General features: G+C 43.0%; 6 protein-coding genes across 6 annotated transcripts; 3 read left to right on the top strand and 3 right to left on the bottom strand.

Annotated features, from left to right (window-relative positions):
- Nucleotides 1–466: 466 nt before the first annotated feature.
- Nucleotides 467–2,859, top strand: Bfra_008764 (putative nuclear elongation and deformation protein; the record flags this gene model as incomplete). The annotated part of the gene is made up of 2 exons (XM_037339121.1): nt 467–932; nt 980–2,859. 2 exons carry the CDS (start codon nt 467–469, stop codon nt 2,857–2,859), a joined length of 2,346 nt encoding a protein of 781 aa, XP_037190687.1.
- Nucleotides 2,860–6,051: 3,192 nt separating this feature from the next.
- Nucleotides 6,052–7,038, bottom strand: Bfra_008763 (uncharacterized protein; the record flags this gene model as incomplete). The annotated part of the gene is made up of 4 exons (XM_037339120.1): nt 6,052–6,093; nt 6,166–6,682; nt 6,877–6,958; nt 7,023–7,038. The coding sequence occupies 4 exons, from the start codon at nt 7,036–7,038 to the stop codon at nt 6,052–6,054; spliced, it is 657 nt and encodes a 218-aa protein (XP_037190686.1).
- Nucleotides 7,039–8,237: 1,199 nt separating this feature from the next.
- Nucleotides 8,238–9,101, top strand: Bfra_008762 (uncharacterized protein; the record flags this gene model as incomplete). The annotated part of the gene is made up of 2 exons (XM_037339119.1): nt 8,238–8,432; nt 8,562–9,101. The coding sequence occupies 2 exons, from the start codon at nt 8,238–8,240 to the stop codon at nt 9,099–9,101; spliced, it is 735 nt and encodes a 244-aa protein (XP_037190685.1).
- Nucleotides 9,102–9,485: 384 nt separating this feature from the next.
- On the bottom strand, nt 9,486–10,298 carry Bfra_008761 (uncharacterized protein; the record flags this gene model as incomplete). Its single annotated transcript, XM_037339118.1, has 2 exons — nt 9,486–10,223; nt 10,284–10,298. 2 exons carry the CDS (start codon nt 10,296–10,298, stop codon nt 9,486–9,488), a joined length of 753 nt encoding a protein of 250 aa, XP_037190684.1.
- Nucleotides 10,299–11,215: 917 nt separating this feature from the next.
- Nucleotides 11,216–12,102, bottom strand: Bfra_008760 (putative succinate dehydrogenase subunit protein; the record flags this gene model as incomplete). Its single annotated transcript, XM_037339117.1, has 3 exons — nt 11,216–11,772; nt 11,825–11,842; nt 11,895–12,102. The coding sequence occupies 3 exons, from the start codon at nt 12,100–12,102 to the stop codon at nt 11,420–11,422; spliced, it is 579 nt and encodes a 192-aa protein (XP_037190683.1). The 3' UTR covers nt 11,216–11,419.
- Nucleotides 12,103–12,366: 264 nt separating this feature from the next.
- On the top strand, nt 12,367–14,023 carry Bfra_008759 (putative mitochondrial processing peptidase beta subunit protein; the record flags this gene model as incomplete). The annotated part of the gene is made up of 5 exons (XM_037339116.1): nt 12,367–12,519; nt 12,571–12,696; nt 12,748–12,825; nt 12,878–13,910; nt 13,971–14,023. 5 exons carry the CDS (start codon nt 12,367–12,369, stop codon nt 14,021–14,023), a joined length of 1,443 nt encoding a protein of 480 aa, XP_037190682.1.
- Between the last annotated feature and the right edge of the window lie 610 nt (nt 14,024–14,633).

The following is a 14,633-nucleotide window of genomic DNA, read 5'->3' as shown; positions in this document are numbered from 1 at the left end:
TCCCGGCTGAAGTACAACTTTACCATACAAGATTCTTTATTGCTTCCATATTCTCCCCTCTGTCGTTTTTCCATCACATTCACTCGTTATCTAAACTCCCTTTTTGATCCCCCCAAAGTCTCACCCTATGTAGAAGCTTTGCCTAGGTATCATACAATAGAACAATACCAACCTACTTCCAAGCCAAACGTTTCACTCAACCTTCTCACTATACGCACCTTTTTACATAATATACCATCGTCCATTCAACAAACATTCATCTAGGATTAACCCCACTTGATCAGTCGCAAAGTTTAAAGGAATATACGCATGACCTAATCGACATATAATTCTTACAAGTTCCGCTATTAACTTCTCAACACTTCCCTAATCGGGGCGCATCTACAAAATCTTCGTTGGCGACATTCGCCTCCGTCCTACACCACATCCCAACAAACATCCCTTTCTGTATAACAATAAATCGACAATGCAATACGTGCGAAGTATCAGCGGTTCGGTTTCGAAAACCTGGAATTCGATAAACCCAGCAACCCTCAGCGGAGCGATCGATGTTATAGTCGTGGAACAAGAAGATGGATCATTGGCATGTTCACCATTTCACGTTCGCTTCGGGAAGTTCTCTCTCCTTCGACCATACGAGAAGAAGGTCGAATTTAGAGTCAACGATGTCAAACAAGATTACGCCATGAAGTTGGGAGAAGGGGGAGAGGCATTCTTCGTTTTCGAGACCAGTGATAATATTCCAGAAGCTATGCAGACCTCACCTCTCGTTTCGCCAGTTTCCAGTCCACCGTTACCAGCATCGGGTGCGCACCCAGCAAGTCTGTCGGAACCTGACTTCCTAGCATTAGATATGGGCCACAAAAGTTTAAGATCAGACAGTTTTACAAAATCTGCGGGAGGTCCATATCCTAGGAGGCAAAGTAATCTCAGTAAGCTGCCAAGATCATTTTCAAATGTTCTTCACTGACTAGAATAGGTGCTTTGACACCACCATCGATATCGTCAGAGCAGGCAATTGATAGAACCCTTCCTGGAGATTATGCTGGAGTTCAACGTAGCCATACAGACGAATTCTTGTCATCCTCGGCTCGCACGAACATTAGCGATTTGACGGAACGAGATAGGCAAACACGATCCATGACACCCACTGTTGCAGCTGTCGATGGACAATCGGATGTTTTCACTGAAAGATCGCACAGCCCTCCGCCTCTGCCAACACGCGAAGCAATAGAAAGGGCAATGGCATTGTCGAATCGTCTTCAAGCCTCAAACATCCCAAGTCAGGTCACGGAAACCGGTGACTTGATGTTGGATATGACGGGTTACAAAAGTAGTGACGATGATGCGCTTCGGGCAGAGGTTATTGCGCGAAAGGTTTTGTCAGAAGAATTGGAAGGCAATTATGATATTGGTGCTCTGATTGGCGCGGATGAAAACGGAAACCTTTGGATATACAGTAGTGAAGAGGCAAAAGAAGCTGCAAGTCAGAGGGCGGCAATGGCAGGCATTAATGCTTCTGGATTGACGACCGATACCTCTTCGGATCTAGGATACAGTAGCGAAACAGATAGTGATATCCTTCACCCACCGATCGTTCCAACGCACCGACGTGCCGGTTCGGAGTCATTGGGAATGCAAACACCACCCAAGACACCCACTGGAACCGCCGGTGATCCAAATCGAAACTACGCCAAAACTTTGCGATTGACTAGCGATCAATTAAAAGCTCTCGGCCTCAAGTCCGGCCCAAATCCCGTGAGCTTTACTGTCAACCGAGCAACTTGTCAAGCAAATATGTATCTCTGGAGATATGATGTCCCTATTGTAATTTCCGATATTGATGGTACCATCACAAAATCAGATGCTTTAGGTCATGTCTTGAATTACATCGGAAGAGATTGGACTCATATCGGAGTTGCCAAACTCTACACGGAGATCATTAACAATGGTTACAACATCATGTACTTGACCTCTCGATCGGTAGGTCAAGCCGATACAACCAGAGCCTACCTCAATGGTGTGGTACAGGAGAATTATCGCTTACCGAAAGGACCAACCATCTTGAGTCCTGATAGAACGCTTGCAGCTTTGAGACGAGAAGTCTATATTAGAAAGCCAGAAGTCTTTAAAATGGCTTGCCTAAGAGATATCAAGAACCTGTTCGGCCCTAATCGCACACCGTTCTATGCAGGGTTTGGTAACAGGCTCACTGATGCATTATCATACCGCTCTGTCAGTATTCCAAGCAATCGCATTTTCACGATCAACAGTTATGCAGAAGTTTCGTTGGATTTGCTCAGTCTCAACAAATTACGGTACAGCTATGTAAATATGCGAGAGGTTGTGGATCATTACTTTCCACCGGTAAACACCCTTATCACCAGCGGAGGTGAGGAATACACTGATTTCACATATTGGCGAGAACCTGTCCTTGAACTCGACGACTTCAGTGGGTCTGAGAGTGATGACAAGGATCTTGAAGAAAGAGAGGAGGAGGAGGATGACGACGAGGAGGAAGAAGACAACGAACATTTGGGTGATAGTTATATCTCTCGTGAATCTTTAGACGAAGACAATTACTACGAGGAGGGTTTAGATGAAAGTCTTTTGATGGAGTCAATAGAGGGTGATGATGGTTTGGGAAGAAGTATGCTGTTAGAGGGAGAAGGTCAAGATCAGGAATACTACGACAACGCAATTGAAGATGACGATTACGAAGAGGACTCAGCGCTAGAAGGGGGCGGTGTCAGACTAGATGATCAACTCACCCCTCAACCTGAGAAAATTGATACCGATGCCGAAGTCATTACAGGACTAAAAAATCTTGCTTTAAAGGAAGAAAATTCCGACGATTAGAAGGTCTAGGACTTCATCACGGCGACAATATGGGAACATGGAATTTCAACATTCCTGTATACTTAATTTAAGCAGAGAGGGACGCGGGGATGTAATGCAGACGAACCCAAACGAGATATGGGAAATGAATGAAAGGAGCTTGGGTGTTGAAGTACAGCGTAGCGATGAGAATTTTCGACGAAATACCTTTGACAGCAAGTGTATATTAGCATATTGTAGGAGTTTAGATGAGTGAGCATGGATTGGGTTGGAACATTTTTTTCTCCTTCTTCTCTTTGGGAGGATGTGGGTACTCTTTCTTGGGTGGCATGGTATGGGATCGGTATGGATACACAAGGGTATGTACGGAGAAGGGCATAGCGTGGAGTATTTAACTTTTTTTTTGGTTAGAAAGTATAGAGCGAATTTTTTCGTATTATTTTAATGTTTTGATTTGATTGATTGATTTTGATTGGTATTGAGTTTTGATATTGAATCAATAGATTTAATTTAATTTGATAATCTGGTATGGTATGGTATAGTATGGTATGGTATGGTATGGTATGGTATGGTATGGCATGGCATGGCATGGTATCTAATCAGAGGAACGATGAATAGGAACAGGAATGAAATAAAGATGAATGAGAATCAGAAAAGGAGCCGCTGGGTCGCTCGCTAGATGGGTGGAAATAGATTTGGAGGTTGTGTTTGGAATCTGGAGGTTGGAGGTTGGACGTTGGACGTTCAAGAAGAGAAATGCTGGGGGATTCGAGATTGTTTAGAGATTGTTTAGAGAATATATAATATTTGAGTATTTTCTAGGCGGATGATTTTTTGTGTATGTGGTGTGTGATGTGTGATAGATAGATGAGATATCTCGTTCCCTGTCTCGTTCCCTGCCTGCCTGCCTTGCTTGATTCGTTTGTCGTTGTGTATGTTCCTAAAAGGATACTGAGGTTTGAGTTTAGCTTTGGGTTTGAGTTTAGCTTTGGGTTTGAGTTGTTGGGTCGTTTGGTCGTTGGGTTGTGGACTCCTTCTTTCTGCTGTGTGGGGATTTGGAAGTTGGGAGAGAGATGGTGTTTGTATTTGTATTTTCGGGGGCTTCTGCGATGAATACAGGATTCGTGGGGGGTATTGGGTATGGATAGTATTATAATATAAGCATATAGTGTGAATATACAGTATACTAATACCCCCTAGAACCATTCACACACAGAGGTTGTATTATATATATATATATATATATATAAGAGAAGTAAGTTCCTCGTCATTTTCTAGGATGGAATAGATGGGAGGATCTCTCTTTTTTTTTTTTCTTTCTTTCCCATCTTCGTTTTCCTCTCTTCAAGTCCTGGAGTACTCTCTCCTCGAGATTGTAAGATTACACAGAAGCTGTTTGCTATCTACTTCTGCGCCGCGCAGTTCGTTGATAAGCAGGTTTCCGGCCGGGACGTTGCGATTCGTCTCGCGTCTTGTTTGTTTACTTGTTCGGCTTCGTATCTGGGATGAGCCATGAATCTGTGTGTACTTGTGAAAGGGATGTTGGATATCGAGGAGCGAGGATTCGGGGATTGGAAATCCGTATTGAGGGAGGGTGGGTGGATTTGTCTTCTCTGTGGTGCTGGCTGGAATGTGTGGGAGAGAGAAGGGTTTGGTGGGAGAGAATTTGGGTGGGAGTGCAAGGTATGCGGATTGGGAAGTGTGATGGAAGGTTGAGGTTGTTGAATCTTTCGAGGACTTTTTGCTTGTCGTGGCTATTATAGCGCATTCCATAGTAGTATAGAGAATATCTGGACATGCCCCAATCTAGCGGACTAGTACCAATGAGAGACAAAGATCGTCGAATCATGAGATTGGGTATACTCTCTGAGTATATCTCACAGAGCACTCAATATACCCCGTCATTCATTCCACAACTTCCTCCCTCCCAAAACTTTCTGATCCCTTCTTCTTCAAAGTTCATATACTCATCTTGCGAAATCCCTCCATGAGATCACACATTGCCGAATCTTCCTCTTCATTATCCTTTATTACAGGTTGAAAATCATCGTCTTCATCAACGAAACCTTCATAGTCATCCTCATCGCAATCCGAATCTGTATTCGAATCTGAGAGTATATCCAACGAGGGCTTGAGTATCGAAGTCCGGGTCGGCGTATCTTGTATTTCAGAGAAGTGATCCGGACTCGCGAGGCTTTTTGGGGAAAGCTGGGGGTATGGAGAGATTGTTCTTCGGAGATGTTTATGCTGGGATTTTTGGGGTGGGTATGGATATGTGTAGAATTTGTAGTTGAAGAAATTGAAGTATATGAGGAATCGGATGAAGAACTACTCGTACGAAGTGCGGAATGCGAGGATTCGGAGGAACAAGAACAGGAACAAGAGCAGGAGCAGAAACTATGGGTGCTTGGCGTAGGACTCGAGCTCGAGGGAGGATTTTTGGATTCGGATTCTTTGGATGGTTCTTCTTGTTGCTGTTCTCGCAGTTTCTGCTGTTCTTGTTCGTACTCTGAACTCGTTATGCGTCGAGAAGAGGGAAGAGGTATAATCCCCGTCTGCACACCCAGATATCGAGGGAGTATCAGCACCCGGAAAGAAGGATCGAAGATTCCGGTCCATATTGGTGTTGAATTTGAATTTGTATGTGAATTCGTCTTATGATAGCGAGCAACTATTAGAGCTTCAGAATCATGGTTATGATTGTCATTCATTTTTGGAAGAAGAGTTTCGTGTCATTTCACTTCCTTTTGATCTTTGCTTGGTAGGTTTGAGGTTCTCGAGGACTATCTTATCATTCTTATGTCATGATTTGATATATGCTTTGCCACAGTCGAGAAACTGGGTCAATGTTGTGGATTTAAACTCTATTTATGGCTAGTAGAACTGCTAGACTAATAGTGCCGCTAAGGGTAGATACATGTAGATCCCCCGCATTTGGGGTAAATTTGGGGGTGCACGAGCTCCTTGTATTAGAAAATAAATAGCCTCAACTGCGCCAATGTGTATCCTATGAAAAAAGTTATTCCTCCCGTCAATCCCGAAAGTAACTATCAATACCATATCCGTAGCATGTGAGAAGTGACCATATCCATAAACGAAGATCCTGAATTGCTCGAACCGCTGGCCCCACGAAAATAGGCTCAATCCAAAATGAAAGTTCGGGATGTATAGATTTCTCTCGAGCTAATGGGACTGGTTCTTGTAATGGAGGGTCTAAAGCTCCTCGGAGGCTTGATGTTGAGTAGAATGATCAGACTGTGTGTTTAAGCCTCAGTAAGTCGTCCGTGCTATTCGCCACATTTGATTCAAGTATAGGATGTGACTTACGGAAAGCTCTGATTGTTCGACGTCCATCATATCCGGCTTATCAACCTGCTCACCTCCAGATTGATCATCACCGACCTGAACTTGGCGACCTGGTGAAGCATCTCCAACTTCACGTTCTCCAAAATCTTCCTCGTACACAAGATTGGAATTCTCGGCAACAAAACAATTAGCAGTACCATGCGTGAAATGAAAGTTTTGGTGTGCCAAAGAACGATTCTCATCATCGAGAAGAAGCATAACAACCATTGCATCTCTGAAGGATGGTTGGATGCCACGCTCGCTGAGATGGCGAAGGAGATCGGGAATGGGAATGACGTTGTAGTGGTAGTCTTTATCTCTCTTGGCTTTGTATTCAGCGAACATTTCGTCAAGAGCGATTCTTGATTGTGAGACTGCGGCGGCTTCGTTGGTGGGAGCGGAATTTGTGGAGGAGGTGGCGTCGACGGTGGCGGAAGTGGTGTCGATTTCCATTTGGTCTAAGACTTTTGAGGGGGAGGGGTCTGCCATTTTGAGTGGGCTTCGAAAGTTTGTGATTACGTGAACTGTGATTTGTTTTTCGTTAGTGATTTACAGTGTAGAGCATGGATTGAAAGAATGCAATGAACGAGTATGAAGGAGTGTGAAACCTTTACTTGTGATAAGAAAAAGTTTCATCCACAATCACTTGCAAGAATATCAAGTAATTGAATGGTTAGAAGAAAGAAGACTTACTTTTCTTTAATTGTTTGTTTGTGGGTTGGGATGTTGTAGTGTGGTGTTGTTAAGAAGTTGATTTGAAAAAGTTGGAGAGAGCCTGGTTTTGGAAAGACTAGTCACTCTAGACATCGGCCGGGTGATGAATTTTGTTGTGGATCAACAATGTTGAGATGACATTGTGTACTTGAAAATGATTTTGCAATCTATGATTTTGGGTTGGTATATTGAGAATTGGGGTTGTTGTTCTTTGGACTACTGGCTTACATGGTATTGAGAGAAAAGGGGGGTCGTCAACGAACTTTCTTTGATCAATAGAGTTTGGGTGAGTTGAGTGTAGGTACTACTGTCAATTATTGATTTTTTGGTTCTATGGTTCTGTTTGATGAATGAAACCAGCTTATTCACACATGTTTGTGGTTTGAGATGGTAGATAGATGGATTTGGTCTTGTTGAATTAGGTCTTTTCTCGCTTAGGTTTGAATTGAGATAGAATCTATCTGAGTAGGTTTTTGTATCCGATGAAAGGAAGATAAATCATACATGGCAATTCAAAAATTGTGAGACAGCAACTGAATAAATTTATTGCGATTATGCAGCAGAATTCTGGTGTCTTATTGGAAATAAATGTAAGTGTTTATGATGCTGTATGTGAGGGTGTCGCGGATTGTGGCAAGTCAAATCAACCCAAAATATTGTGCTGAGTGTATAGAGGCGTGATTTTACTCTTCAGAAGAAAACAAAGACCTTGGTTTCCGTGATTTATAATGTTAGATTCTGTAATAAAATATCTTTCATAATTATTGTAGAAAGATACAAATGTGCAACCTATTTTAGTGATCTCCTCTAAATGTGATGTGTCTTTCTTAAACCCATAGATCAGTACTGCAGATATGTACTTGACTGCAACCCTTTCAAGGTTGAATATTCCTTTCTACTATTCAAAAAGCCCATGGTTCTTGAGTACTATGTATATGGAACGAGCTATTACCACACCAGCTGCTAGCTAGTATTCCCAAGCAAAGATAAGTCATTACACCTCTCCTAGTATCATAAGTCATCTCTAAAGTTTTAAATCACCAGAAAACAACTCCACTCGATTGTTTTTTGGCATTTTATCTCATCACATTGGCTCTCTTTAATGCGGCGAATTCACCTCTACAGCATAGTAGAAAACTCACAAGAACGCTAATTCTACGGCTTTTTCACTCACCCATCTATATAATTACAAACAAATTCCCATCTGGATTTTCATATACTGCATAGCATATATTCATTCCCAGAATTCATGCATTCATTCAACCAAGAAAGAAACAAATATACCATCTACCTTCACCTCTCCCTTCTCAACTCGTGTCATAGAATATCAACCAAGCAGCATGGACCTCAACAAGCTGACCGTCAAAGAGCTTTTGGAGCGACTCACAGCTACCGGTATAGACAAGCCGACTCTTAAAGAGGGAGTCATTGCTTTCGTCGAAAATCAATCACGCCTTGCACGTCGGAGGGATCAAGCTAGGGAATTAGCTGGTATTGAACAGAAATTGAATGAGACAAATGAAGGGCCTGAATTGGTAAGTCTTTTAGTCTGCATTGAAATTTTCTTTCTTTGCCTCTGATCTGATTCTTCATCTTCTGTATCTGCGAATATCTCGAACTACTTATGCCTGCACAAACAAACGCTCCTGACAAAAAAATAATAGGAATCTCTCCTCCAGCGCACGACCAAAGCTATCCTCTCTGGATTTGACTTCTCGCTCCCAAAACTTCCAAAGGGTCTAGAAGTTAAAATGAACGTTAACATGCAACTTTGGCACACGCGTACTGAGGTTGTGAATACGGATAATCAAGATGATGAAACCGGCCTACAGACTCCAGGTTCTCAGAGTGGAGATGAAATGACAATGACCAACATTTCGATGGGACCGGCATTGGAAGTTGTACACGGTGCCGAAGACGAAGAAGAATTAGATGAAAATGGCATTCCCATCATTCAATCCCCACGTCGAGAAACTCAACTGAGCACTAATGTCGCCAATTCCCGAAAACGCAAACTCGCAAGCCCCGCACAACAAATCACTTCTACCTTGATCTCAAAGTCCGAGATGGAAGCAGGCCGTAACTCCAACAGACAAGCTCAGGAAAATGAACAGACTCTCGAACCCTTTCCTTCTAATTCTAAGCCTGCAATGCTCGGACAATCGAATAAGAAACAAAAGCGTGTTTCTGGAAGGTTCGCCTGACATTGATCGTGTATTGAGTTTTGGATAGGAGTATGGAGTTCAGTTCGTGGTGATTGCCAAGAGTAGCGGCGAGGATTACGTCGGCTCTGATTCCATAGTTTAATGGACATGTCAATTACAGACAAAAAATCAAATCACTTCATTTGACAATGATGCGCACCTTATTTATTGGTTACATGTCTCATCTTTGTTTTCTTCTTCTCCACAAGAAAAGAGCTTTATAGAATTTTCCAACGAATACGGATGCCCGACATATCCGCCAGCTCTACCTGCTTTGTCTGTTTTATCGCCTTTTGTACGTCTCGAAGACAAGGAGCAGTTTTGATAAAGTGAAGCGAGTTTAAATAAAAAGGGTCGTGGACTCTTTCATCTGAAATCAATCTTTTACTCTCTGAATTCCACATCCCGCCACTTGCACATTTGTCTAAGCTCCTCTTTACTGCCAAACATCAAACTAACAAACACTCTATCACTGCAACTGATATCCGGCTCCGAATGAACAGGCGAATCTTCATCTCCCCAAGTAAACCGAATTATATCTCCCGCCACTAAACTAACACATTCTTTATTCTCAAACTGCTTTGCCAATTGAATCCTTTCTTCTTCATGACTCAAACCCATGACTTCGACCATGCTACTCCTAACAAAAGAAGTTTCTGGGAGCAGTCGAGTGCAAGGGCCAAGGAGTGTGGTGGCGTATTTACTGTGAATTGCCTTTTCCTCCTTAGGGTCGCTGCTGGATCCCTCATGCTCGTGTCCAGAACGAGAATGAAGACAGGTGCAGTCGAACATTCTCCCATCTTGATGCCATCTAGGCATCACAAATACATCACTCGGTTTGCTGAGACGGATTGTAAACCAACAGGCCTCTGTTGGAATTCTTTCATACTCATTGCAATATTTCCGGGCGATGTCCAGGAAATCGGAAAAGGTAGAGGATATGCATGAAGCTGAGAGAGAGGTGTAGGTAGAGAGGAAAGAAGTCGCCTCAGAAATTATTTTGTAATGATCGAAACCCCCATACCAATTGTAATCGATATGTTTATTGGTGGTGAAGGATTCTGCGGGAAATGGAGACAGACGTTGGAATAGAGTGGGGGTTAGACAGGTCAAAGGGGATAGCTAGAGTCACATTAGTTTCTTATTCTCTCAAGTTGGAAACCAAATGAACAGTCTGCATACTCTATCTTGTGGCATAATGCTGTCTTGCTAGTAGGGGCGTTTTCGAAAATATGGTAGTGATGAAGAAAAATTGAAAAATTGGTCGATAAAATACAATGAAGTTGAGTTCTTACTGTGGCTCAGTATTTTATGAGGCAGTGCGAACTTAGACCTAATACAACTTGTAACTAGCAGAGGTACAAAATGACAGGACATATAAAAGTGAGGCTCCTCGCTTAACAACATAAATATAAACAACCCACATCACTTCTCCAAGAAACAAAGTCCAGATGGCTTAGGGGTAACGCACTGGGTCTTCACATCCCCTCGAATGGGACCGCTGCTTAACATCCGAAGACCTTGTTGATTGAAGAACTCAGTTCGTCTGATTTGAATTGGACACGGGGTCGTTTACATTACGTGATTTCAATTTTTTTAATTTTGCTTCCCTCGATTGAACCATGCTGCTCGTACTCTATTCTCCACTCTTCTTTGCTTGCTTTGAGTCGCGTCTCACGGTGAGATTGGGCATTGTGATTTTTAAGAAACGCTTGTTATATATTCATGATTGATTTTGACGGATCCAGAAAATAGATTCAAAGCGAGAGCTCCACCTCCATAATGCAAAAAGAAATTGACTTGGTTTTCTGACGATTTTCCTAGCGATTTCTTGTTCTCCTCTCATAAAAGGGTGTCGAGACAAACAAACCAACTTTGCATAACATACTGGCGATTGAATGAGATATTGCCTCCTGTTCTGCATTTTCTGGGTCGAGCTTCCGAGATTGTAGCCAAACGGAATATCCTATACTGGAGATATGCTGTCTTAATGGCGAGATGTATGCAGAGGTATATCAACAAAAGCAAAGCGTAATGAGGTACTCGATATGAGTCTAGTGTTTCTAGTAAAGCAATTCGGCAAGGTAGAGGTTTAAGAAGCTGTCATCATTCTCTGCCAATATACTTTGCTTTGATGTTACTTTTCAAGATTGAAAAAAGACCATGAGAGCCCGTATTTTGCTGTACAAACACTCAAAATTCTAGGCAAATGGCGATCTCACTTGACAGAACCTAAAGCGACATGTGTTGGACAGCCTTGATATTGTACTGCGCGTACGCTGCTTATTCTTGAATAATACAAACTCCTCCCGGCCCTCTTATGCGCGCCAAATTCTCTTGATACCCTCAGTAACTCCGACATCATTTGTTTCGAACTCGTACAATCCAACTCCAACCAAAACAGTTGCTCCCCTCAAGCCCCACCAAAATAACGCTTTAGTTTTTGGCACTCTCTTTGCTGGGAAATAATCGATAATACACGACTCGAAACCAATATGTGAGTGGATAAGAATAGCCGCGCAAAGAAGAGCATCGGTAGCTGGATTCAATGATCCGGAAACGAAGGGGGCGACTGTGAGAGGAACGAGACCAACGGCGATCAAACGCTCGAAAGTCCAGTGGTAAGAGCCGTGGGATGGGGATGGCTTAGGTACGGGTGCTGCGTCGTTTGCTATATAGTCTATTAGTTTATGGTGGATTGGCTCGAGGGCGGATCAACATACAAGTTCCATCAATAGATTCTGTGGAGTAGTTAGCAAGAGAATTAAGGCACATCAATAGCGGAAAGCTCACGGGGTAATGGGGGTAGAATTGATTGTCTGCCACTTGCATGGAATGCCGCTACACGCATTGAACCTGGCAATGCATCTCGAACAAAAGTACTGCGACCAGCGGGCTTGTTGATTGCGGGGAAATTGGAGGGGATCTTTGTAGAGAAATTGCGCTTCGACGCAGCGAGGCAAGTCTGCCTAATGATTGATGGTTTGATGAATGAAGCCATTGTGAATTTCTATTACAATTATTGAGTGTAAAAGAGTCGACGACATATCACTCAGGTCCTTCAATGCTCGGTCGACGATGTTCGGAATAACTAGGTAGCTCGGCAACAAGTCACGTGTGAGGTCATCAAAGCCGGAACAAATTTGATTGGTTGAAATATGATCAACGACTAAGCTCTTCAGGTTTACTAAATTCTAGTAATTTGAACTCATCGGGTTATCTTCAATTTGTTTTATTTCCACCACAACCCTCACATCATATCCCTATGGCGTCTCGGCGGTTAGCATTAAACCTTACAAAAGGACTGCGCACCCGCGCTGCTCCAAATGTCGTATCTGGACTGAGAAGAGGATTCGCGACTCCAGTCACAAAAAATGGCGTTAAGACAGAGACCACAACTCTTTCAAACGGTCTAACGGTAAGTTTTGCATATGAACGATGGAGGGGCAAAGTGCTGATAAGAGAAAAGATCGCTACAGAACACTCGCCATGGGCACAAACCTCGACAGTTGGTGTATGGATCGATGCCGGTTCTCGGGCAGAAACCGACAAGACCAATGGCACTGCTCATTTCTTGGAACATCTTGCCTTCAAGGTATACTTCAGTCTCGGGTGGAAAGTTCAATTGGGCTTACAATGAGAATAGGGAACCAGCAACCGAACGCAGCATCAATTGGAGTTGGAAATTGAGAACATGGGTGGCCACTTGAATGCCTACACTTCCGTATGTTTACATTCATTTGAATAGCGCGGGCACTTTACTAATTTTATGGAAGCGTGAAAACACAGTTTACTACGCCAAGGCTTTCAACTCTGACGTACCAGCAACTGTCAATATTCTCTCCGATATTCTTCAAAATTCCAAACTCGAACCTTCGGCGATCAACAGAGAGCGTGATGTTATTTTGAGAGAATCCGAGGAGGTTGATAAGCAATTGGAGGAAGTCGTTTTCGATCATTTACACGCAACTGCTTTCCAAGGACAACCTTTAGGACGTACCATTTTGGGACCCGCTCAAAACATCCAATCCATTCAAAGAGAGGACTTGACCAACTATATTAAGACAAACTACACTGCTGATCGTATGGTTCTTGTTGGTGCCGGAGGTGTTCCCCACCAGCAACTCGTTGAACTCGCTGAGAAGCACTTTGCTGGTCTTGCATCTCGACCACATTCCAGCGCTGCCCTCGCCATCGCCAACGCTCAAAAGCAAAAGCCAGAATTCATTGGTTCTGAGGTCAGAGTTCGTGACGACACCATCCCAACTGCCAACATTGCCATCGCTGTTGAGGGTGTCAGCTGGAAAGATGATGATTACTTTACTGCTTTGGTTACCCAAGCTATCGTCGGTAACTGGGATAAAGCTATGGGCAATGCTCCTCACATGGGTAGCAAGCTCAGTGGTTTCGTCCACAAGAACGACTTGGCCAACAGCTTTATGAGTTTCTCCACAAGTTATAGCGATACCGGACTTTGGGGTATCTACCTTGTCACTGACAAGACCACCCGTATTGACGATTTAGTTCATTTCACTCTCCGTGAATGGTCTCGTCTATCATATAACGTTACCGAGGCCGAAGTTGAGCGTGCCAAGGCTCAACTCAAGGCATCTATCCTTCTTTCCTTAGACGGCACCACTGCTGTTGCTGAAGACATTGGAAGACAAATCATCACCACTGGCCGTCGTATGGGACCAGAGGAGATTGAGCGTGTTATTGGAGCCATTAGCGAGAAGGATGTTATGAGCTTTGCGCAAAGAAAGTTGTGGGATCAAGATATTGCAATTAGTGCTGTTGGTTCGATTGAAGGTATGCCTAACGATTTCTCATTTCATTGTTTTCCTTTGAATTATTTACTGACATGTTTAGGTCTCCTCGATTACCAACGTATAAGAAACGATATGAGCAGAATGGCATCATAGATAGGAATTTAGAGGGGTTTGGGGCATGAGCGTGTATGATGCGGGGCTTGTTTGTACACATAGATCCTCAATAAAATTTGTTCATTTTGTTCACAGCCGACCTCTGAGACATGGGGAACTTAAACGTCATTATTGTGAATCTCAAGATTGTGCAAATACATGTAACTTCCCATGAGGAATTTTTCATGCCTGAGTTAGGGTGATATTTAAGCTGAAATAAATTCCAAAATTCGATAAATTTAACTGACCAACACTCCAAATATTTCGAAATTACCCAGATTCTTTCCTCCCAATATCATAAATCGTCATTAATGTACATTCAGAAAACGTGCCATCACATGGCGCTTCGCCAACACACTAGACGAACGGCCAATTTTTAATCCGTCGATCCCTTTTTTTCCATTCCTATCGTGGTGATTCTTCTGTCTTCATGGCCTCCTGAAACGACAGTCCAATGCATGTTTCTGTCTTAGTTGTATTAAGATCACACAACTGGGTATGCCTTCGAAGCAGATGCTTCGGTACTGGTAAGTGGTATCAAACTCCTTCTTCCGAACCCCATAAACCCTTTGCTGATGATAATCCTCCTTTTTTAATTAACCATATCAAG

This window comes from Botrytis fragariae, assembly GCF_013461495.1.
Source record: "Botrytis fragariae strain BVB16 chromosome Unknown tig00000101, whole genome shotgun sequence".
NCBI lineage: Eukaryota > Fungi > Ascomycota > Leotiomycetes > Helotiales > Sclerotiniaceae > Botrytis > Botrytis fragariae.
The sequence above is the reverse complement of the archived record's forward strand: the minus strand, read 5'-3'. Positions and strand labels throughout refer to the sequence as shown.